The sequence below is a fragment of the Papio anubis genome, chromosome 6 (assembly GCF_008728515.1).
Source record: "Papio anubis isolate 15944 chromosome 6, Panubis1.0, whole genome shotgun sequence".
Lineage (NCBI taxonomy): Eukaryota > Metazoa > Chordata > Mammalia > Primates > Cercopithecidae > Papio > Papio anubis.
Genome location: NC_044981.1, coordinates 143,903,891 through 143,928,425, shown reverse-complemented (window position 1 = coordinate 143,928,425; position 24,535 = coordinate 143,903,891). Strand labels below are relative to the sequence as shown.

The 24,535-nt window shown below is 36.2% G+C and overlaps 1 protein-coding gene across 3 annotated transcripts in view; it reads right to left on the bottom strand.

The window, feature by feature from the left end:
* MAN1A1 (mannosidase alpha class 1A member 1) overlaps window positions 1-24,535 on the bottom strand; it is a 168,058-nt gene that overhangs the window by 98,895 nt on the left and 44,628 nt on the right. For all 3 annotated transcript variants that reach the window (XM_009206199.4, XM_003898248.5, XM_031667464.1), the window contains exons 4-5: window positions 21,142-21,257; window positions 9,555-9,635 (exon numbers count right to left, since the gene is read on the bottom strand). In XM_009206199.4, the coding sequence (XP_009204463.1) occupies window positions 9,555-9,635; window positions 21,142-21,257 (197 nt within the window). The remainder of the gene's footprint in view (window positions 1-9,554; window positions 9,636-21,141; window positions 21,258-24,535) is intronic.

Sequence of the window (24,535 nt, the reverse complement as noted above, 5' to 3'; positions counted from 1 at the left end):
CAGGCTGGACTCTGAAGGAAAGATGATGAGAAGCAGAGTCAAGGTAGAACATACTGTCTTAATCCATTGAGATTTCAGGCTGTTGCTGAATGATAACACAGGTCTATTTCTCAATGATGTGAATTTGTAGTTTGCTGCTATGTGTAGGGAATTATGCTAAACTACAAGGAATAAAAACATTCCATTAAAAAAACAACTGAATTTGGCTGGGCATGGTGGCTCATGCCTGTAATCCCAGCATTTTGGGAGGCCGAGGCGGTTGGATCATGAGGTCAAAGATCAAGACCAGCCTGACCAACATGGTAAAACCCTGTCTCTGCTAAAAATACAAAAAAAAAAATTAGCCAGGCATGGTGGCGGGAGCCTGTAATCCCAGCTACTCAGGAGGCTGAGGCAGGAGAATTGCTTGAACCTGAGTGGAGGAGGTTGCAGTGAAGTGAGCCAAGATCGCACCACTGCACTCCAGCCTGGGCGGCAGAGCAAGACTCCGTCTCAGAAAACAAACAAAACAAAACAAAACAAAACAAAACAAACAAACAAAAACAACTGAATTTTCTGACTTTTCCTTTCCGTTAGGTTTCAAGCACTCACTTGGCAATGAGATCAAGGGGTAGGCCCGCTTCTACCATTTACGTATTAAGTATAAATAAGTTTTAGTGCTGGGATTACTAGTGAAATGTAGAAATGAGCTCATGAATTGTGGAGATAAAATTTTTACAGCTTATAAAACTATGCTTTCAAAAACAATTATCAGTGCAAGATAGGGCTTATGCAGAGGGACAAATAGAACAAATCTGAGTTAAGGGGTAGGTATGATTTCTGTAATTCACTCTAGGACAAGAAAAAGTAGTAATTTCTTTTGACTAAAATATGTGTTGTTTTTGAATCAATTCTGTACTTTTAAAGTGCAAATTAAATTTACCAATCATAATGGAATAGTCAATGTGTAACAGCTATAACTCATTAACCATGGAAATTTAATTATAAACATAATAAGTAAAATTACAATTCTCTGTTTTACTGAATTAAACTTTTAAATGAAAATATTAGCTATTCAGTATTTTACATTCCTTTCTTATAAAAATTTCAATAATTCCAAATAGTAAATTAATATTTAAAATATATGTAAGGCTAAATCTAAACCTCTAAGAAATTATAGGGCCAAACACATTAATATATAATAATTACATAATTATATAATTACATTAATATAACATTACATTAATATAACAATCAGTATCACCTGATAATTAAAATTGTTCCTTTCTAGGAAATTGGCATAAATGTGTCATTAAGTTTTAGTTAGATAGTTTCCTCAAATTAAGGACCATATATATACCTTGTAGAATCACTTTCACATTTACTTTTTATAGTTTCTCCTTAGGTTTATAATTTCAGAATGCTCTATGTCAAATCTACTTTAAATGTCTACATTTACATAAAGTACATAAGGTATATTTAAATACAGTAGCTCATTTATGACTAAATGAGTCATAAACACAGTAGCTCATTTATGAACTACTGTATTTAGTAATGATATAATTGAGAAATAATTATATCATTATTTATTTGTAATATAAATTACAAAATACTATTTGTAATATAATTTACAAATAGTTTCCAGCTGATTTTGAAAACTTTCTTTTTCAGAGACTCAGCATGTACAGAACAGATAAAAAGGAAGACGTTTTGCTAGCTGGGGTGGTTGGAGGTGGAGCCACAGAGGCTGTATGTGGTTAGAGATCATGCATATTGTCAATCACCTTACTACATCACATTTTCTCCTTCCAATCTCTTACCCCAAGCCTTCCAGGCCAGTTGCTTATTTATATTATCCATGTACAGATTTTACTTTAAAAGTCACTGGAAGAATTTTCTGTTGGGGTTTTAAAAAGTGAAGGTCACAGAAAACCTGTTGAAGAGTTTTAGTCAGTGAACATTCACTAAATGTTTTCTAGTGCCAGGCATACAGTGCTAAGCATGAGGATATGAAAACAGCAGAAACGTCATTTTTATTTCTGAGTTGTACAAATCCTACTGGGGAAAAGGAAGTGAGGAGGTGAGAAGGTTCACAGAGCTATAAACAATGAACTATAATAGCAGTGTATGCAGAGGATGCAGGAAAGGAAGGGAAGGGGGAGGGGGTGGGGTGTCTTAGTGTTGTGCAACCAGGGAGGGCCTCAGAAGGGCTGTATCTATCTTGGCAGGTGGAAGGAGCAGGGTGAAAGCCATTCCAGGTAGAGGGAATGCAGATATAAGAAGTACTCAGATGTGCTTGGTGTGTTTTTTGGAAGAAAAAGGGTCTGTTATACAGTGGAAGATGCATGAGGATGGTTATGAAGGAAACCAGAAAAGGTAGGCTGAGACTGAATTACAAAGGCTTTGTAGGCTGAATCAAAACGATTCAACTTTTAAGGCCACATGGACCAGTGGTGGTTTGCAAGAAGACTGTGTGGAGTGATGACGACTTTCCTTAGTGCTACAGTGGGGGAGAGACTAAAGAGGGGAGATGTTGGCAGTATGAAGGTCAGTTGAACATCACTGTCAGTTTTCTCCCTGTGTGCTCGCCTGTCATTCCAACAACAAAACTGACCAACCAGAACATCAACTTTTTTCTTACAGGTCTCATCAAGTTTTCCAGTTTTGGTTTACGAGCTACATTTAATCAGTGAAATGTAAGCTCCACAAGGCCAGGGACTGGGGGCTATTTTATCTTAGGCATATCTCGAGGCCATGGGTAGTGTCTGACACGTAGTTGACACTCATCCAATACCTGCTGAAGAGATACATGATTTCTTCCAAATAGTGATTGTGATCTGCAGCATATCTCTCACGGCTTTATCCCAATCACCACCCAATCTGATAAGCACCATTTCCATGAGCTGCTCTGTACAGGTGAGGACACTATACAAAAACATGCCTAGAAGAGTCTTCCTGCTGAGGGGGCCACTCAAACTCACGGTCATCAAAACTTTCTGTCTCTTAATAAGCGAACAACATGGTTCTTACTGCTCTCAAGGTTTTTCCCAGAAGACTGTCTCAATAAGGATGCTGTTGAGAAGGGGCAGAGAAAGCTTTATCAGCTTCTCTTTCATTTTGCAATCTATTTATATCCTTATTTTTGTTATATATTTCTGGTTTTTTTCCCCTAAATTAATGAAATACAGACTTAACCACATATTTACGTTTTCTTAATGCAGACCTTTGGAGCTACGTATTTTTTTTAAGTATAACTCTGGCTGCTTTCCACCAAATTTAATGTGATGCTTATACTGTAGTTGTTAGTCTAATATTATATACTCATTCCTTGATCTAGTTATTTGAGAGATTTTTAAATTTTCAAGTAGGCATACCATTTTAAATATGTGTACATTTCTAATGTTATATTTTGATTGGAGGTATGATGTACACATTTTCCTAAAATTTTCATTGTCTATAGCATATGAAAAATATTGTAAAGAATTTAAGTACTGCATTAGTCTGTTTTGTGTTGCTATAAAGGAATACCCGAGGCTGGGTGATGTATAAAGAAAAGAGGTTTATTTTGGCTCATGCTTCTGCAGATGGTATAAGCAGCACAATATCAGCATCTGCTTCTGGTGGGGCCCTCAGGAAACCTACAATCATGGCAGAAGGTGAAGGGGGAGCAGGTGTCACACATGGCCAGAGGGGCAGCAAGGGAGATGGGGGAAAGGGAGAGAAGGTAGCAGACTTTTTTTTTTTTTTTTTTAAGTAGAGACAGAGTCTGGCTTTTGTTGCCTGGGCTTCTCTCAAATTCCTGAGGCTCAAGTGATCCCCCTGCCTCAGTCTCCCCAAGTGTTGGGATTACAGGCATGAGCCACCGTGTCCAGCCAGATTCTTTTTAACAACCAGACCTTGCGGTAACTAATAGAGTGAGAACTCACTCATTACCCTGGAGGAAGGCACCAAGCCATTCATAAGGGATCTGGCCCCATGACCCAAACATCTCTCATGAGACCCCATCTTTAACACTGGGGATCACACTTCAGTATGAGATTTGGAGGGGACACACATCCAAACTGTATCAATTACCTAATTTTCAATTTCACTGTACCACTATTTCAATTCTTCCTTTTAACTGTATTGCATAGCTCTGTTATTTCTTCATTGTATGGGATTAACGTTTATTTTTATTTTAAGGTATTATGACCACTGTTTTCAATTCCGGCCTTTTTATTTTTTTCCCCAGTTAGGCCTTTTGTTGATATCTCTGCTTTCTGGATTTACATCTACCTAATTAGAGATCATAATTAAAATTCTTTCCATATATAAGAGAGCAGGATAAATCTAAACTCAATTTTCATAATTTAGAATTTAGGCAGGATTTGGGAAGGTGCTAATGTATTTCTGGTGGATCCAAATGTATTGCCGGATTTTTCTTGTTTATACCACGTATTTCTGCCTTTTATGGAAAATTCAACATAGCAATATATGTGGGTTATTTTATGATATCAAATTTTTTGTATTCATATGGCAAAACCAGATTGCTGTTAATTCTCTTCCCTTCTTTGCTCTGATCACTAGGAAACCTGAAGATACATTTCCGTACAAAGCCCAGATGATTTACAAACTGGCAAAATGCACTGCTATGTGCTAACCTTACCTGAAACTTTAATACGCCCTAACTTTATTCTGTTTTTCCACAGCTCTGATTGAATCATACCTATTTTTCGGCACTCTGATTTTTTTGCAGAATGACGCAGGAAACAGACAGATAGTCTGGGAGATTACTCACTTTCTAATGAATTGTGGCAGACATTGAGTTTGAAAGGTAACCAATCATATATCCTAATTTTCTTTTCTCTTTTTTTTTTTTTGAGATGGAGTCTCGCTCTGTCCCCAGGCTGGAGTGCAGTGGCGCAATATCGGCTCACTGCAAGCTCCGCCTCCCGGGTTTATGCCATTCTCCCGCCTCAGCCTCCTGAGTAGCTGGGACTACAGGCGCGTGCCACTACGCCTGGCTAATTTTTTGTATTTTTAGTAGCGACGGGGTTGCTCCGTGTTAGCCAGGATGGTCTCCATCTCCTGATCTTGTGATCCACCCGCCTCGGCCTCCCAAAGTGCTGGGATTACAGGTGTGAGCCACCGCGCCCGGCCCATATATCCTCATTTTCCAGAGCATTTCTAAACATTTTTATGATTATCCATAAAACAAACTCTAAAAAATCGATTTCTAACTCCCAAATACTCCAAATATCTTAACCCTATTATGAAAAAGCAAATACATCTTCCCACCAGTAAACATTCTCAATCTTATCTCTCTCTTCTCTACTCCACAACCCTACTCCCCTCCGTGTTTCCTCCTTGTTAGTCTTAAAATTTGGCAGTATTATACTTATTGAGTAAATCTCTCTCAGCAATATTTTGTACTGGTGTTTGCAGCAGTGGATAACTTTTAGGGGGAATCTGAAGAAAAATCCTTTTGCTGCCTTCAAAATGAAAGGTTATGATAGTAAACTCATCTACTGTAAAAATCCACTCTGTCTCTTTTACCATTCTTGGATACGATGCCTTCCTCACCTTTTTTCTTTGAAAGCTAGTTCTTAATCATTTTGGCTTCCAGGAGTTAGCTATTGTTTTTCTATTTTACACACTTAAGTTGTACTGGCAGAATGTTTTCTTTGAGGATTAAATACTCTGGTCTATTCTAAATGTCGTCTCTTAGCTTACAAAACAGTTTTGCAAATCAGATTACATTTTTTCAGATATCTTATTAACTTGTCAGTTTCCATGTGGCTTGTCTATTTCCTCTGCCATATTTATATTCACCACAGTGGGTGAAATCTTATTGTTGGCTCCTACCCGTCCTACCTCCCTACCCTTCTCACAAGGCCTCAATTTCCTGTTCAGGAATTATCTATACTTCCTTATATTACTCAGTCTTCACGGGATATGAATCCCGTGAACTTTGCAGAAGACTTCTATCATATCCCTTTTCATTCTCCAAGATCCCCAAAGAGGTTGAATGTAACTGAAACTCTCACAATTAGTTTCTTTCTCCAGGGACTTTGTGTCTTGAGTAGACTAACAGAGGGTGGAAGAAACAGTCATGTTACTAATTGCAGGGTGTCCCAGGGTGATAATACAGCTATAGAGATCCCCTATGCCAACTTGACACTTTTTGTTCCAAGTTGCTCTTCAGCCCTCTCTCTGATTCTGTAACATCTCTATGTCCTATTACATTCACTTTCTGCTCAATATAGCTATTGGTTTCCGTTGTAAAACAATGTTACGTGGTATATTCACATAAGTTCTTTTCTACATGTGTCACCTTCTCTTGCAATGTCATATTTTACATGTTTTTGCACTTGTCAATGTCAATATCATCTTTGCTTTACTCTTATTCTGCAGTAGCATTTCCAAAAATTGTTCTGAAAAATAATTATAATTTACTGTTAGCAGATGTCAATTCATTTTTTTTTTAAATAAAGGAAGGCTATTGTTAAGTAAGTGTGGAAAATGCAAGGATAAATAAAAGTTAATTCGCTTTTTTTGTGCATTCTAAATTTCCAAGAAAGAATACAGAATGTAGCTCTTCCCAAACATATTTTTAGTATCTACACAGATACAGATTTATCCTGCCATATCAAAAGAAACTAGCGGTCTTTAGAACATATTTTGGGTAATCATATTCTAGATCCTGCTATATTTACCATCTCCAGTGAGAATTTTAGTTCCCTTCCAGCTTATAATAGAGCAGTGCTACCTTTTAAATTTATTTTTAATACTGATCCTTCCTATTTAATATTCATCTTATCTCCATCCTATCTGTTTGTAATTCTCGTGGTTGAGTTTCTTACATAACATTTGAAAATACTGAGGATTGACTTTTTTATGGTGCTACAAAATATTTTAACTGAGCTAGGAGGTTTCAAATTTTTGAATATGCGCCTGTAATCAAAGTTTACTAGAGGTACTTCATGTTTCTATTAGTTTTTCGATAGCTTAGACTTCTGCTGGGATTCTTAACTATTGTTCAATGTTTCTAACTGTAACTTTCCTGAAACACGTGTCACAAATCAGTGGTACTTCTTCTCCTGCTTTTGCAATATAAATTTAAGAATCTTGAGCTGATATCAATGTGGGGTCTATCTACTTCTGATGGTGATTTGTTCTTAAAATACTCCTGAGCCTCAGTGATGAAATCAGAATGTCAAATTATGGTGGTTTAAAAGTCCTCCTACGAGATACACAGAAAGATGAATTAGTAGACACCTTAGTAAATTGTCTGATCTACATAAAAAGTGTGTCGTATAAAACTTTATCAACTATTTAAAACCAACTTATTCATAATTTGCTATGTTGGTGTTCTATTACATGAATGCTCATTTAAAAACATTTTGATATGAATACAAATAGCTCAAGAACAGACCTCGGGTAAAATAAATTTTCTGGATCACATTCCTAATGGCCAATTCCCCTGAATGCATTCATCAAATGAAAATCAATTGTCAAGGACTAAGTAATTGGGAGAAATAGGTAAGTGATGATGTTAAAACAATCCAGTATTAATCACTTCTCACCTGCTAACACCACTTCAGAGAATAAATATTTATTGATTATAGCAATATTATTCAAAATAAAAAGATACTGAAAATAATCTAATTGTCCAACGTTTAGAAACTATAAGAAAAAACATGCTAAGAATATGGGTCCCTATAACTAAAGCACTCTACAGATACAAAAATGAAAGAAGAAAATTTTAAATTTTTATCATAAAAATAAAAATACAAAAAACCTACATGTAATAAAAACATGTTTGTATAGTGATGAGGACAAAGCAGACTGAAAGAATAGTTATTTGCAATGGAAGTGTTCTTTGTAGCCATTTGTTTACTAAAGTTCACTGTACAGAATTAAAAAATATCCTTACAAAGTCTTAGGCAAATTATTTTATCTATAGGCAAACTATAATATGTGGGTATTATAATTATATATATATACACATCAAGTATACACATATATAGAAACACATATATATGTAAATTTAAAACACTGAGTGAAAAAGTATCCTAATCAAATATGATGTATATTTAGAATAAATACGTATGTGTTTTTCTTTGTATGCTCTATTATCCTAATTGAGCCCAGACACAAAAGGATGCAATCCTTATTTCCTCCAAATTGTCTCACCTCCACAAAAATCATGGAAGAAGTTAAAACCAAGGTCATCTTAGTATATCATATCCAAAGCAATGAGAACATCCTGGCATTGGATACTCAAGGACAAGTATTCTAAAAGCAGAAACCTGTTAACTAAAATAACATTAGTTAATTTTAAACATAACTTTTAAAAAATATAGTGTTCTGGGGTATTTTGGTTTGGGCTTAATCCTTAGTATACCCTAAACTGAACTGAACAAATGAAGTTATTTGGTAGTGGAAAAATCGAAAAAAGGGAGGAAGAGGCATAATGTACCAGGGGATCACATTACCCGGGCTGAGAAGGTAACAGAGTCCACAATGAACAACATTTAACACTAAAACAGGAGAGATACAGAGGAATACAGAAGTCATCTATTTACTTTGGAAAGATCTAAGGTAGAATAAAATCTAAACAGAGAGGAAATGTAAGATTGTGAGGGTTGTATGTTGTGGTTAAGAAAGTGCTTGAGAGACACAAACAAAGTCAAGCAGCTTTTCTCATTACACATTTATTGCTCTGCTTAAATCTGTTTGAAGGAGCATAGCAATACATGAAATACTGCATTGGGTAAGATCTACTCTTTCCCCAGTTGGAATGCTGAGGCTAACTCAAATCTGATTGACGTGCAACTGAAGTATGTGACAGTTTTTCCATAATGTCAGCATTTAACACTGTCAACATTAAAGATGAGGCCCATTCCAACAACCCTTAGTGGACACCTACGATATTCATAAAGTTGTCCAAAACCTTTCAAGAAAATAGCATCAGCGGCCTTTAAGAGGATACAAAAATCCTTTCTTAATCTATCAATAAAAGGCAGTTAAATTTAAAATTCCTGCCTTGCTCCAAGCAGTGGATAATTAATGAAGCCTTGACTCAGGAAGAGCTCCAAAGCACTTGATACAGGGATGCTGGCCTTTAGGACTGTTTACTTGGTAGCTAAGTGTCTCACCCCCTCAATTACATAAAAACTATAATTTTTATATCTTACTTGCCAGGCTTTATTCATTTAAAAAAGTTTTTATTTGTATTAACATTAAAATAATTCTTAAAGAAAAAAATTCATCCACAAGCCTGCCACTACACTAAACTTCTTTAATTTGTCCATAGGCACATATAATTTGTAGCTATAATCACACCATACATAACACAATAGAGCCAGTTTTTAAAGGCGTTAACATTTGCTGACAATATGTTCTGCCAAACTTTCCCAGCTTGCTCATTTAATTAGTACATATTATAAGAAACTCAGTGTAAGCTACAGCTTCATTGAAATATAAAAATTCCATAGATTCCTTCTAAATATATGTCACAAATGGCATATTTTACCAAAAACGTAGTTTAAGACGCTTTATAATTCACATTTATATACCACTTTTCATCTTACCTCTTCTCCAGACAGATAGTAGGCTGAGAGTAGTCCACCAACAAAGCGTATATTTACTTCAAAGACAGAAATTTCAGCATTCTATGGGAAAAAAAATCAAACATGATAGTACACATTTCAGAAAACCATAATTGTGATAAATTATACTAAATACTTAAATTTTGTTCAAATCTTATGCTTACCCAGAGAAATTTACATACAGGGGGAAACGCTCTCCCTTTTAAAATTAAAGTATTAAATATCACTGCACATTACATATATCAAAACATCACTAATGGACCCCCAAAATCATACAATCATTATACAACAATTTTTTAAAATAAAGAAAAAACATACTTAAAATAAAAGATATGGTGTGCCTCTGTGTCCCCACCAAAATCTCATCTTGTAGCTCCCATTATTCATACATGTTGTGGGATGGACCGCATGGGAGATAACTGAATCATGGTGGGCGGGGGTCTTTCCCGTGCTGTTCTTGTGATAGTGAATAAGTCTCATGAGATCTGATGGTTTTAAAAAGGGAGTTTCCCTGCACAAGCTCTTTCTCTCTTTGACTGCGGCCATCCATGTAAGATGTGACTTGCTCCTTGCCTTCCGCCATGATTGTTAGGCCTCCCCAGCCATGTAAAACTGTAAGTCCATTAAACCTCTTTTTCTTCCCAGTCTCAGGTATGTTTTTATCAGCAGTGTGAAAATGGACTAATACAATAGATAAAAATAATTTTGACTCCTAAACAAAATTATAAAAATATTTGCAAAATAAAGTTCTTTCCTCTCTTCAACAGCAGATACAATACTTGATATTCCCTATTTGTGTAAATGCAATGGGGCCAGGGTATTTTTTTTTCTGATCTGCATTCTCCTTTATTTTATTCATTTGTCTGCTTCTTATTCCTGAAAGGCCATTCAGCCTACATTAGTCTAGGAATCTAGTAGTTCAACATTAGTCTAGGAATCTTTTCATCATGATGCACAGCTGGACTGCAAATAGGATTTGAAGTCCGAGGACTTGGGTCCTAGTGCTGGTTTCCAACTTTTTGCCTGTGGCTTGGGATTGTTCTTCTCATCTCTGAGAAGATAATTCATCTTTGCATAAAGGACATGATAATAATCATGTATGCTATACCATGGTGAAATAGTCCTTATTTACATCAATAATAGCTTGCTTTTATTATTTACAATGTACCAGGTGCTGTGCTAATGTCTTTATATAGACTATCTCTTTTAGTCCTCACAATGACCTTATGAATTAATTACTATTCGTATGTCCATTTTAAAATGATGAAGCCGAGACTTATAGTGGTTAATGTTACTTTTTGAAGTTCAGACAACTAAACTTAGAAGCAGGATTTGAACTTGAGTACTGTGACTCCTGATTCAGGGCTCTGCTAGTCTGACTTCTATACACCTCACATGATAATGCCCCCAAGTCTCTTTATTCATGGTCATATAATTAGTAATTACTGCCAATATTTCATACTCGATTAGTAAATAGATCCATCTTACATTCTGTTACTAGATAAGTTAGAATAGTTAACCTACTATTTAGATTATAAAGTACATTTCAAGCTTTAGTTACCTTCTTTTCATGTTCATTGGGCCTACTGAGTAGTTGTTCACTTTTGCCTAACATCAAACCACTCACTAATAATCATGGGACTCACAGCAATTTAAAATATATGGAGTCAATATCTGGCAGATAAACTTAGTCAAAATCATGAGATATTATTTCCTTTAACAAGCATTTATTAAGCAATTACTATGTGCCAGATCCTGTCCTAGGTTATAGGGAAATGGCAATAAAGACTGATAAGGTCCTCAAGGTCACTTGAGTCTACATTTTAGTGGGATAAAACATTTCCACAAAAAAAGGTGATAAGTATTCATTTTATCCTTACATGCTCTCTGTAAAAAGGTTTAAGGATCTAACAATTAAAGCCAAATAATTGCTTAAGTTAAAAAAACTCAAAAAAATTCCTATAAAAGGACAATTATGAAAACAAGTTAGGAGACAGAATTATTAGGTCAAAGTTAGGCAAAAACATCACAAAATAAGACTGGTGTGTTTAACTGTATTTTATAATTTGTAATGTGCACCTGATACAATCTGATTAAAAGTACTCTATATAGGTGTAATTTAACTTTGAGGTCTATCACTCTGAATGAGTTTTACATAAATACTGGCAAAGGCTTTAATGTTCTACAAAATTACTGGTAAGGAAAAGGGAAGATAATCCATACATTTAGTTTGGTTCACGTGACTGTTTCCTATGTTTAAGAGTAATAATATCTAATAATAAAATGGAATAAGCTTAAACCCTCAAATCACATTCCTCTCAATTAGTACTTGTGTTTTTCAGTTTTTAAACCTGGAAACAGTTTCCCACATTGCTGCCTATTGAAGACTTATAAGATGATCTTATATTCTTATTCTGGCTATAGATTCTTTACATAATGCATTTTCTCTTCCTCCTGTGAAAATTTGGATAATCAGGACCTTTATATAGACATCTGATAAAAATTATTGCAACATGGAGGTCTGAGTTATGTCAAACACCGCCAGAAATATATCTTCAGCTAGACATCAATCAACTGTTGGATGCAGTTATTCAACCAGTTATTGATTCAATTACGTATTCTAAAACCTAAATTTTATTTATCTCGTACTGTACAATATTGAGAAATGACCCTGCAAGGTGCCATACTCAAGGTAACTTGCTACAGCTCTGGATTTCATGGATCTAACAGTCTGTCCAGTGAGCCTGTTTAAGAAGCAAATCTGGCTTGTTAGTTAATCCATGAAGGATCCCAGTGACTGCTATGTCCTTGTCTTTAATAAATCTTGCTCTGGAACATCACACCAGCACCATCACTAGTTCTCAGGTCACCATCTTCTCTGTTTGAAAACCAGAACCACATTCAAATTTCCAACACATAATTCTTTCTCTCTCCTTTTCAAAGTTAAGTTTAAGGAATATAGAAACCTTACTTTTAGGTTGCTTTCAATATTCTAGGTTGTATTATGTTTTTAGGCCAAAAGATTGAAATTTAGACCCTTTAGTTCACTCTTTACAGATCCGTAGATGAAAAAGACTAAGAAGATAAAAATCCTCTCACCACACCAAATTGGTCGGCTATCCTGGAGCAGCAGACTATAAACTGCAGAAATCAGAAAGACCTGGGATTGAAGGCTGATTTGGAAGCCATCTGAGTTTGAGGTCCCAGGTAACTAATTTATTCCGAGTCTTGGTTTCATCATATGTAGAAAGGGACAAAGCATTCCTCCACGACGTAAAGCAATGTACACAATAGCTGGCCCAAGTAACACACTCAATAGACAGTTGTTGCTGCTACCACTGTGCAGCTCAGCCTAAATGAACTAAAACCTACCTTCCCAGGGTCACTGGAAAATCAGAAACTCTAGAGTCAAAAATACTCACCTTCTTTGGCCTATTTGAGGTCTTATTTCTCAAGGGCTTAAATATCCTCTTTTGAAATACAGAACTTGACCAACTTCCTTTGGGGCTTGATATATTTTATATGAAATCTGAATTTTCAAAAGTGAATTTCTACAATTGAGGGTCTCAGGCCATTTCTATAAACTTCTGATTCTAATTCCCATTAAAATATTAAATTTAAATGAATATATTCTTACTAATAATCATGATGTTCTAAAAGTTTTCTACTGACTTACCCTGATGACAGAGGGGGTATGTGGAGCAGGGGGAGGACAGCAGGTAGACAAAGCAGCCTGTAACACTAAATCTTATGAGACTTATCCTAACAACGTGAATTTTGCAGTCTACCTGAGTTTGTTTTAAAATAAACTTAACTTCCCCTTTAAATCTTTAAGATTGCATTCCAGTATGCCCCATGTATTCAGTGGCTTCTAGTACACAGTCTTACGTGAGTGGCAGTTTAAGAAGTAGATCCCGTCTTTTATTTAAATTCCATGTACCTATTAGTTAATGTCAACCAATAAACAAGAGAAGGTTGGAAATTTTTGGTTAAGACCTACCAATAAAAAAATAAGAATTGGAGAAACTGTTCTTTCATTTTGATTTACTTATATCAATGACCACTGAATCAAAGAACTGACTAAACCAGATTCATCTATAAACTGAATATATGGTATGCCTAAATTTACACCTAAAATCAAGAGGCGAGTATTACAAATCATGAAAAAATTATGTCTCAGTACTAATCTCTATCATTGTCTTGGGTGTTTTAGATTGATAACTTCCACCTTAAATGTATCCCTTTTCTGTATATTTTTGTCTACTCATTTACTATACATATATGTAAATGTATGAGATAAAGTGATAAAGACTGCTAACATGAAAAAAAGAGTCCAATTTATAAATTATTTTGTATGCTTCCCTCCTCCAATCCTAACATCATGCTCCATCCCTCTGCAAAGAAAGGCTTCTTCCGAACCAACGTATCGTGAGATCATGGACAGGAAGTATCTAACCCCATCTAGGCAACAGAGAGAATGAACACTTCGAAACCTGTTTTCAAATAAGTATCTGAAAGACCAACCTCTTCACACTAGATAAGACAGCACTTTAAACAATTCTGAAATCTGATATTTTTATAGGCAACTTATTCACCAAAATTAGCTATACGATAATGTATTTTAATAGATTTCAGTAAGCGAAATAACAGGCTTGACAATGAAAATAACAAATTTAAGTTTTGGTGCAGATTCAGCCAGTTTCCTTTTGCTTGAGGAGTTATATAAAGGTGCAAGCTTTTCCCGAGGAACACATAAATTGTTTCTTTGGACCTTCAAGCCTTATGATGTTTATTTTGAGTCACATTTGTATTAGAATTCTCCTTAATTATTATCTTATGATTCCATACAGCATGACAGATCTGATTGATTGCATTAAATGGAAAAATATTTCTTGGAAAAGAACTTTTCAGAAATATTTAAATTCTATTCTGAGTGCTTGATTTTCAGAGTGAACTCAAAGTGTCATAGTTTTTGTTTTTAAAAGGACAGTTCTCCGATCCCTACAATCAGTGGCTACTCTTTTGCTAGCTATTCCTCCAAACTCTGTATCAGCTTTCTACTTAGTGAATTATGAGCCTGGGTACGGGGCTGTTATCACACATGAGAATCAAGCAAGCTTTAATAACTGCCCACTACACACCAATGCAATATTTCTGTTTAATATCAACTGTTTCACTACAATCCAATGTAAATAACTAACAACTGCTCCATTACTAACACATGATAACGATGCTTTATCTTTAATTAATGGCTTTGTCAGAAGCAACATGAGACTTTTCAAAGCCATTGATTAAAGACTGGTAACTACCAATAAGCCTTGCCTATGTTTAGGCTTAGCATATACCTTTATTTATAAATGATACTTCAAAGTGTGTGCTGGATTACCACTTAGAGGATTAAAAGCATACAACTCCTTTAAACAGATTAAATTGCAATATTTCACAGTGTAAGTCAGTGTGTCACAGTGTGTCCGAGGAGCCTTTGGCTTCCTATTTAAGCAACGTGACAAACCTCTTAAGACCACTAACAAAGTGCAAGTTCTGTGGGCCACAAAGATATGCAAATACCTATTTTCTCTATGTTAATAGATTGGTTTTACCATGCAGGTACAGAGGCTCTCAAGCAGCAGCCCTAATTACCATCATAGAGAACAGCACAGTATCCTCTTAAAACCAAAACCCAAATTATCACTCTCGGCAGGTATTCCCTAGCATTCAGATGGAACACACTCAGTAACTTCATTTAACAGGATAATTAATTTAGTTATCTGCACCCATCAGGATATAACAGGGCTCTAAAACAGACCTTTCTCAGGAGCAACACTAGGGCAAAAGTAACTTCTTTCATGCTCTATGGCATGGAACTCTGGACCTAAGCCAAGTACTCAGTCATGCATTTGAGAAGATCCAAAGTTGCTTCTTGAAGTCAACATATATCCTCCTGACAGGGAACCCTACAACTTAACTTTCTTGAAAAGTAGGAGGGCATTCCAACTGGATATGCAAACAATCTGGATCTTTACATTGAAGAAAAAAAAAAGTCACTGTTGCCACCAGTACTTATGTTCTCCAAAACACAAGGTGTTCATTACAACCAAAGGCATGATCCAGATGCTTGCCAAAGATCACAGTTGCAGTGTGTTGCTAGTTAGTGTCTACAGCAGGCTGATCATCTATCCTTTGCCATGCTCAAGGCTCTGCCTCTCACACTCAGATATCGCTTTACTGCAGTCTAGAAATATGGCTTTAAGGAAAATTTCTACACAGCTTTAGCTTTTACAGAGGGTTAATATAAGAAATTGTTATCTGGAGAAAAATTCTACATATTCTATAAAATTCATTACAGAAGATAGTTTTCAATATTTCTCATGTGAGGTTCTAGGTAACCAACATTGTTTTAAGTGCCAGTAAAAGAACACAATTGAAATCAGAAATACCCAAATAGGAAACCCTTGATCATCTGTTCTTACATAACTGATCCTCCTGTTGTCAGGGGCCACTACAAATCTGTTCTGGAAATAGGTTAGGTAATAACAGGTAGACCAGCTGACTTGAACTCCAGATCATCTGTAACTATATAAACAGATGACACAATACAGCTACCCTTCCACCTGAGCTCTTCTTCCAGCTGAGTATAGCATAGGCGGTCAGGAAGTAGGACAAGATAGCTTAACTTCTCATTCATTTAACAAACATTTATCAAATCACTATCGAACAATAAACTCTAATTAATACTGTAATATTAAGATGACATGGCTAACCTCAGAGGACTCAAATTCTCTGACTGTCTATATATTTCTCAATTCTTTGCATTTCTTCTCCAATTAAAAAAACACAAGGTCACTGAGTTAGGCAGACTGTGTTCATCAAACCTGAGATCTTGCTGCATAATTTGGGACAGACTAATTAACCACCTATTCATCTATAAGTATAGGGAAAAATATCAGTTACTACTCTGTATGCTTGTCACAAAGATTAAACAAGATACACCCATGAAAAAAATCACATATTATAATACTTGGTATGTATCACAAACTACTAATTTTTTTTTTTTTTTTTTTTTGAGACAGAGTCTCACTCTGTTGCCCAGGCTGGAGTTTTTTTTTTTTTTTTTTTAAATAGATATGGGGTGCGAGAGGTCTTACTATGTTGCCCAGGCTGGTCTTGAACTCCTGGGCTCAAGAAATTCACCAGCCTGGGCCTCCCAAAGTGTTGGGATTACAGGTGTGAGCCACCACGCCTGGCCAAATAGTAGTTTCCTCTTTCATTTCTTTCCTACCGAGATAGCCTGGTACTAGCTAGGGTTCTCTGACTACTTTTCCTGCTAGACTAAATGCCCATAAGAGTAAATACTTGATCCTTAGAAGATACTTAGTAAATAATACATGAGTGAATGAAGAGTGACCAACCAAGAATCAGTTTTAGATTCTTTGTCCTAAGATTACTTTGAGCTAAAATTAGAAAACTTATTCATGGAGTCAATACTTAGGATTTATCTCCCAATATCTATGTGCTTCTACAGATACTTGAACTGAATACAAGCTCCTTCTGTGAAGTCCTTGCTCCTTACTCCCCAGAACATATTATCCCAGTGACTTATTTTAAGCCAGCTATTAAAGTCATTTGAACTTTGTGCTACCAAGTATGCAAAATGAATCAACTTCCTATGCCCTAATGAAAAGAAAATGAGTTTTAGTTAATTACAGTATAAAACAATAGAAAACTTTACACTTTTCAGTGATATAAATTGGATATTTCACATTAACAAATTTATTCTTGAGTATAAAATTTGTTTATGCTTAGGAGCACCACAGGATAAGCCAACTCTCAACAATAGTGTTTGTTTTGCTTTTATTTTCCCTTTGCAATGAATTTAGATGCATTAACTTTTCTTTTCTTTTTTTTTGAGTCTGAGTCTCTCTGTGTCGCCCAGGCTGGAGTGCAGTGGTGCAATCTCGGCTCACTGCAACCCCTGCCTCCCAGGTTCAAGCTATTCTCCTGCCTCAGCCTCCCGAGTAGGTGGGATTATAGGCACGTGTCACCATGCCTGGGAAATTTTTTGTATTTTCAGTAGAGATGGCGTTTCACTGTGTTAGCCAGGATGGTCTCAATCTCCTGATCTCCTCGTGATCCGCCCGTCTTGGCCTCCCAAAGGACTGGGATTACAGACGTGTGTTACTACGCCTGGCCAACTTTTTTAATAATACCCTTACACTGTCAAATAGAATACCTTATCAGGAAAAAGTTTTAACTAAAATGTAAGTAACAATATTTATAAGCTAGAATTATACTACATGTTATTTAGCATAATTTTTCTTTTTTTTTTGGTAAAGCTTTTTCAATTTCTCCTTTCTCCATATAAATGAGAAAAATTTCTCAATTTTTTTGAAGAAAAATCCTGTAATTTTAAAAATAATCATTTGGATTTCTGGATAGAATGGGTGAATATAAGACAAATTCTTATGTGAAATATTAAAACCAACTAGAATACAGTAAGCTGAAAAACTTCACAACACAATGATTAGAAAAGTAAATCAATATACCTCTCCTGAATTTATATGTTACTATTTTTAATATGGGAAACATTGTTTGTTGTTGACAACATATTTTTTAAAAGGAAAACATGGTAATACCCAAAGAGAGACGTGCAACAAATATTTTTCAAGACCTCTTATATTAAGAAAATAGTGTAGGCCGGGCGTGGTGGCTCAAGCCTGTAATCCCAGCACTTTGGGAGGCCGAGACGGGCGGATCACGAGGTCAGGAGATAGAGACCATCCTGGTTAATATGGTGAAACCCCGTCTCTACTAAAAAGTACAAAAAACTAGCCGGGCGAGGTGGCGAGCGCCTGTAGTCCCAGCTACTCAGGAGGCTGAGGCAGGAGAATGGCGTGAACCCGGGAGGCGGAGCTTGTAGTGAGCTGAGATCCGGCCACTGCACTCCAGCCTGGGCGACAGAGCGAAACTCCGTCTCAAAAAAAAAAAAAAAAAAAAAAAAAAGAAAATAGTGTAATAAACACATTTGAGAAATGTGGCTGTAATTTTTTGAAATATATTTAATTTTTATATATACATAATAGTTGTACATATTTTAAAATTATATCTTGAAAGGTATAACCCAAAACTATCATTAACAGGCCTAAAATACATATGCAAAAGTCTGCATACTAATTGAGTGAAATTTTATTAAAAAATAAAACAAAAATTTAAATAAACAAAGAAAACTTCAAAGTTCAGTATCTTAGCAATAACTCAGTGTTAGTCGAATCCCTTCATCTTACAAGTAAGGAAGCCCAGTAAATTCTTCTTCTCTTCTACACAGTCTGATATCCCCTATTAAATTCATCTTTCCTTCTCCCAGGTCCCCAGGACCCATGGAACACACTGAAGACATCCTGTGGTGGTTTGAGGGCAGCCAACTGCCTTCTGTTATAGTAACATCTCGTCTGTTACCTTTGTACTTACTCATTTTAAATAGAACTGCTCCTCATCCTCCACCAACCCCAACCCCTGGCCCCAAGTCCAGAGCTCCTCAGACTACCACAGGTCGCACAGGTTGTGAAAAGAAAAAAACTGCTATGATATTTGAGGAGGTTTGGGGCAACAATGCTACAATTATCAGATGGACAAGTCCAAGATTCAGTAAGAAACTTGGACACTATTCATAAGTCAAGTGTTATTAAAGTTTGCTTTCCAGTTTTCCATCATTAGTGTTTTAGAGGAATGTAGTTATTATTCCCTTACCCTTTCTTGAAAAGAGAGATATCAATAGGTCTCATATATAGCTAAAGATAAGCCTACAGGTTTTTGAAGGTAGGCAGCTGATTTTAATAAGAAGGTAGAACCAAAGAAATTTTTTTTTTTTTTGGAGATGGCGTTTTGCTCTACTGCCCAGGCTGCAGTGCAATGGTGGAATCACGGCTCACTGCAACATCTGCCTCCTGAGTTCAAGTGATCCTCCTGCCTCAGCCTCCTGAGTAGCTGGGATTACAGGCACACACCACCATGCCCGGCTAATTTTTGTATTTTTAGTAGAGATGGGCTTTCACTCTGTTGGCCAGGCTGGTCTCAAACTCCTGACCTCGTGATCTGCCTGCCTTGGCCTCCCAAAGTGCTGGGATTACAGGTGTGAGCCACCACGCCTGGCCCACAGAAGTATTATTAAGAAAGCAAGCCTCCGAAATGAAAGTTTTTTTCCAGTGCTTTAATTTTTCATATTTAGCTCTATCAATATCAGCACTACCACAGGTCACTCTAATCAAATAGCTCCATAACCTTGAGCAAATCACTAGCTCCTCATGCCGGTTCTCTCATGTTTAAAATAGAAGGGTTTAACACATTGATCCCCAAGGTTCCTTAATATTGATTGGAATACGGTCTCCTTTATATTCTAGATTCAATTATTAGGCAAATTAAACACAGACTCATCTGCCTGTCTTTAAGGTGCCCCAAATGAGGTATATATAGCAATTAATTAGGGGAGTAGAAACAAAATATTAAACTTTTAATTTATATAAGTTTTTAATTGAAATAGACGGGGGAAATACTTAGCTTTACTGATCCTTAATATTCTGCCTAACACTGGTGTCCTCATTTGGTCTCTGAGAGCAAGAGTGCCACAAAGCAGAGGCAACAGCGAGAAATTCTCTTTGTCCACTTTCAATATACAGAATGTTACTTGTGCATGGTGACTGGGATTTACAGATACTATCAAATGCTTACCCAACAGACAAGAGACTTACGAGAATTTCTGCAAAGTGGTCTCAGATTAGAAATACCGACAATGCACACTTAAGTGAATGACTAAAAAATTCCATGGCCTACATGTTTTCTTTTCTTAGAATAAGTTGTCAATATCATTATAAAGTAAAACAACGACTATCAAATCAGAGCTGATAAGATGTAGTCCTCCCCATCTGAAAGTATCAAGAAGTATTAGTAGTATTCACTATCCTTAATTCTGACTCTTTCCCTCAGTATACAATGGGCCTGGAAATATTTGCTGAGAACGATGGCACACAAAATTTAAGAACATATATCACATATATAATCAATTTGTTTTTACTGAGAGGTGTATAAGATCCACAAAATTTGAAGCTTTCTTTACGGGAAAATGAACGCTGCTGCTGCTGCTGGAGACACCATGACACCGTGTAAAAGCATAAGCACTGGAGCCCCACGGACCTACATCAGAATCATAGCTCTTGACACACAACAGCTGTACAGTCTGGAGTAAGCCTCTGAGGTGCAGATGTTTAATATACAAAGGTGTGAAATTAATGTCCATCTCATAGCATTGTGGTGGGACTGAACAATACTAGGCACATGTAGGTCTCAATAAATACTAATTTATTTTCTCTTACCCTTACTTTGCCAAAAAACAAGACACAAATTTGTGTACTAAGTGAGGACAATTTAAGAACACAGTGTAAGATAATAATATTTGTACTATCTAAAGTTGCATTATTTTTGTTAGAGTACATTACAATACAATAATAGGGCCCACTATAGAATTTATCCATGTTAATTGACATTTAAGGACTGAATTAGCAACTCTTATTTAACTTACCACATTAAAATCTAAATTTTCTTCAACCCATGATTTTGCTTCTTCAAATTCATTTTTCATTTCCATAATAAAAAGTGTATCCAGGGCATCTACTATAGTTGCTCCTTTGATATTACCTGAAAATAGCAGAAAAATATTTGATAAAATACTTTGGCTAGATAAAATATATGTAAATTGACCACACCTAAGACAGGGAAGAGGGTAATACTGGATTTATTAATAAGCAATAATATTAAACATAGTCTAAAATTCTTTCAATGAAAGTATAAAACGGCACCAAACCAAAAATTATCACAGGCTATTGACTAATACACTAATCTTTAAAGTTTCTTCTGAGTTACAAAAAATAAATGTCTCAGAAATTTCTCTTAGAAATTTCATTTGTGATTGCATTCTCTCTCTTTTCTTTCCTTTTTTTTTTGGAGATGGAGTCTCACTGTGTTGCCCAGGGTGGAGTGCAGCGGCGCAATCTCAGCTCACTGCAACCTTCATCTCCCGGGCTCAAGTGATTCTCCTACCTTAGCCTCCTGAGTAGCTGGGATTACAGGCGCATGCTACCATGACGGGCTAATTTTTGTGTTTTTAGTAGAGACAGGGTTTCACCATGTTGGCCAGGATGGTCTCAATCTCTCGACCTTGTGATCCACCCGCCTAGGCCTCCCAAAGTGCTGGGATTACAGGCGTGAGCCACTGCACCCCCGGCCTGTGATTGCATTCTCTAGCAAGAAAAGAACAGGCCTAAAACCAAGGAGCAACAGACTTATTAAGACTAATGTAATCAAAGTGCACCTGTGCAAAACTCTAAATATAATTAGATCTAAAATTGTTTAGTGATAGTTCTAAGAAGACATTACTCTAAAATGAAATTTCACCCCCGTATGAACTCTGACTGATGCTAACTGCCCTCCATCCTCTACAAGTCCTGACCTCTGTGGTTTACTTCCTCTGAATTCCAATGACATGGAGACTTCACGTTGCCCTGGCATTCATCACCTTCTATCTTGTATTAAAATTACACATGTGCATCTTTTAGTCTATAAACTTTTTTCTGCTTTTGAGACAGGGTCTTGCTCTGTCCCCCAGGGTGGAGTACAGTGGCGCAATCATAGCTCATTGCAGCCCCAGACTTCTAGGCACAAGTGATTCTCCTGCCTCAGCCTCCTGAGTAGCTGGGATTATACGTGTGTGCCACCATACCTGGCTAATTAAAAAAATTTTTTTGTAGAGATGAGTCTTGGTATGTTGCTGAGGCTGGTCTCAAACTCCTGGCCTCAAGCAATCCTCCCACCTTGGCCTTCCAAAATACTGGAATTAGAGGCATGAGGGATGCACTCAGCCTATAAACTCAGAACAAACAAGTCACGTCTTACTTATCTCCAGATTCCTTATGGTGTCCTGTGGAATTGTGACAATGATGCCCAATTGTAATTGAGTAGTTCAGCTTCACAACGCATTTTAAAATGTTTTTCTTCATCCTTTCTTCCAGTCTCAAGATGTAACCTTGAAGCAAACTGTAGAAATCTTTTTCCTTAGTCTTAAAATATGCCCCTGAAACAAGCTTTGAAACTTCATTCCCTTCCCTTTCCCACTATGCATTCTTTTACCCCATGAACATTTACGTAATTGTATACTCGGATCTAATTATGTGCTTACTTAGAAGTTCCAGGGGCTAATCTTGTGATAGATCAAGGATGGAGACCCAGTTGCAAAATTTCAGAGATTACCTCAAGGCAGTTAGTCAGCAACCCAGCCATTGTTGATACAATGTCAGCCTGCACTCCAGGTGGACTATAGCTAGAGAAAGCCACCAGAACAAGACACGCAGACCTTACACTCAGGCACCCTTCCCATATGCCTCCCAGTCCAAGTTCCATTTTTAAGATCCTCTTCCCAGCCTCAAGTTTGAAGCAGTTTCTAGAGGAGTAAGCCAGCCACCTCTAGTTTTGGAAATAAAAGTCATTTTCCTTTCACTGAACTTCATCCTTGTTATTGGCTGTGCAAGTGGCAGGCAGCCGATCCTACACTCAGGTGCACAATGAATGACTGCTGAAAGACTGGGCACTACACTTCCTATACATAATTAACATTCTGGACGATCCAAGACCGAATCTATAAATATAAATGAAAATTATTTCACTGGCACATGCCTTTCAAATGCCAAGCTGAGAAGTTATTAGAAAACTATAAATAACAGGATATTAAAACACTTGATTTTCAAAAAGATAAAAATTGTAAACCTTATCTAATGATAAGGAGAAAGAAACCTGAAGACACTTGCGTTTTGTGACATGTTTTACTGTAATCCAATTTCCTTTAACTTTTTCGAAGCTAGAACTATGGATTCAGAGAGACACTGGAGGGAATATTTTAAAGTGGGCATTTTGAAATATGATATCAGCTTCATATTTTCATTGACTTTTCATTTCTAGGTTATTAACAGCCTTACGTTAATATTTTTATTTCTTGTATTGTAGCTTTACATGAGAATAATTGGTTGGGCACAAAATACCTCTCTTTGAGGTGCAGTTTTACTTGAAATCTTTTTACCATTGAAATATTGAAATAAATAGTTCTAGTTTCCTGTTTAAGATGGAATTGGGAGATCACGAATATTTAAGATGCTTTTTTATATTCATTAAAGTTGTTTAGGACGGAACCAGTCTCTGTCTATGAAAAAGATGGAAGGTTCAACATAACTGGCGAGAGACAACCATGAGAAGGAAGCAGACCTGAAGAGCTCCCCAGTGGCTCAGAACTGGGAAAAGATTCATAATGCCTAATACTTTCCCCAAAAAGGTTGTTTTTAGGGTTAAAACTCAAAATCACTTATCTCAAACGAAACACTATTTCCTAAGAGGCCAGGTGGTAAAGAACTCACATTTTCCTAACTTCTGCCTGGTTTGCTGAGTGAATATACGGGACTACATATTACACAGATAAGAAATCTGACTGAGAAGCGGGCTAAAGAAGTCAGTTAAAAGTTTTTCTCATCTGTAAAAATGAAAACTTTGTATGCCTTTGTAACAAGTTCCCCTATATTGGTATTTCTATAATGAGAAAATCATTATGCATCTTATTTTAATTTGAAGATGGAATGAGATTAAATACCATTTGAATTATTAATATTTCATTTCCTTATGCTAATACCTGTAGCTCTTTTTCTAAGAGCAAGTTCTTATCTTGATTATGAAAAGTGTTTTTTTACTGAAAAAGCCAATGAAAACCAAAAAACAAAAGTCAGGCCTAAGAGACCTAGCATATTTTTAATGTTCAATAACAAATTTTAAAATTGTAAATGTTTTAACACAAAACCAAACAATCCCTCTGATAAAGATTACGGCAATTTAACACATTAACTGATTTCTTAAGGGTACGAACGACTTTTATACAGATA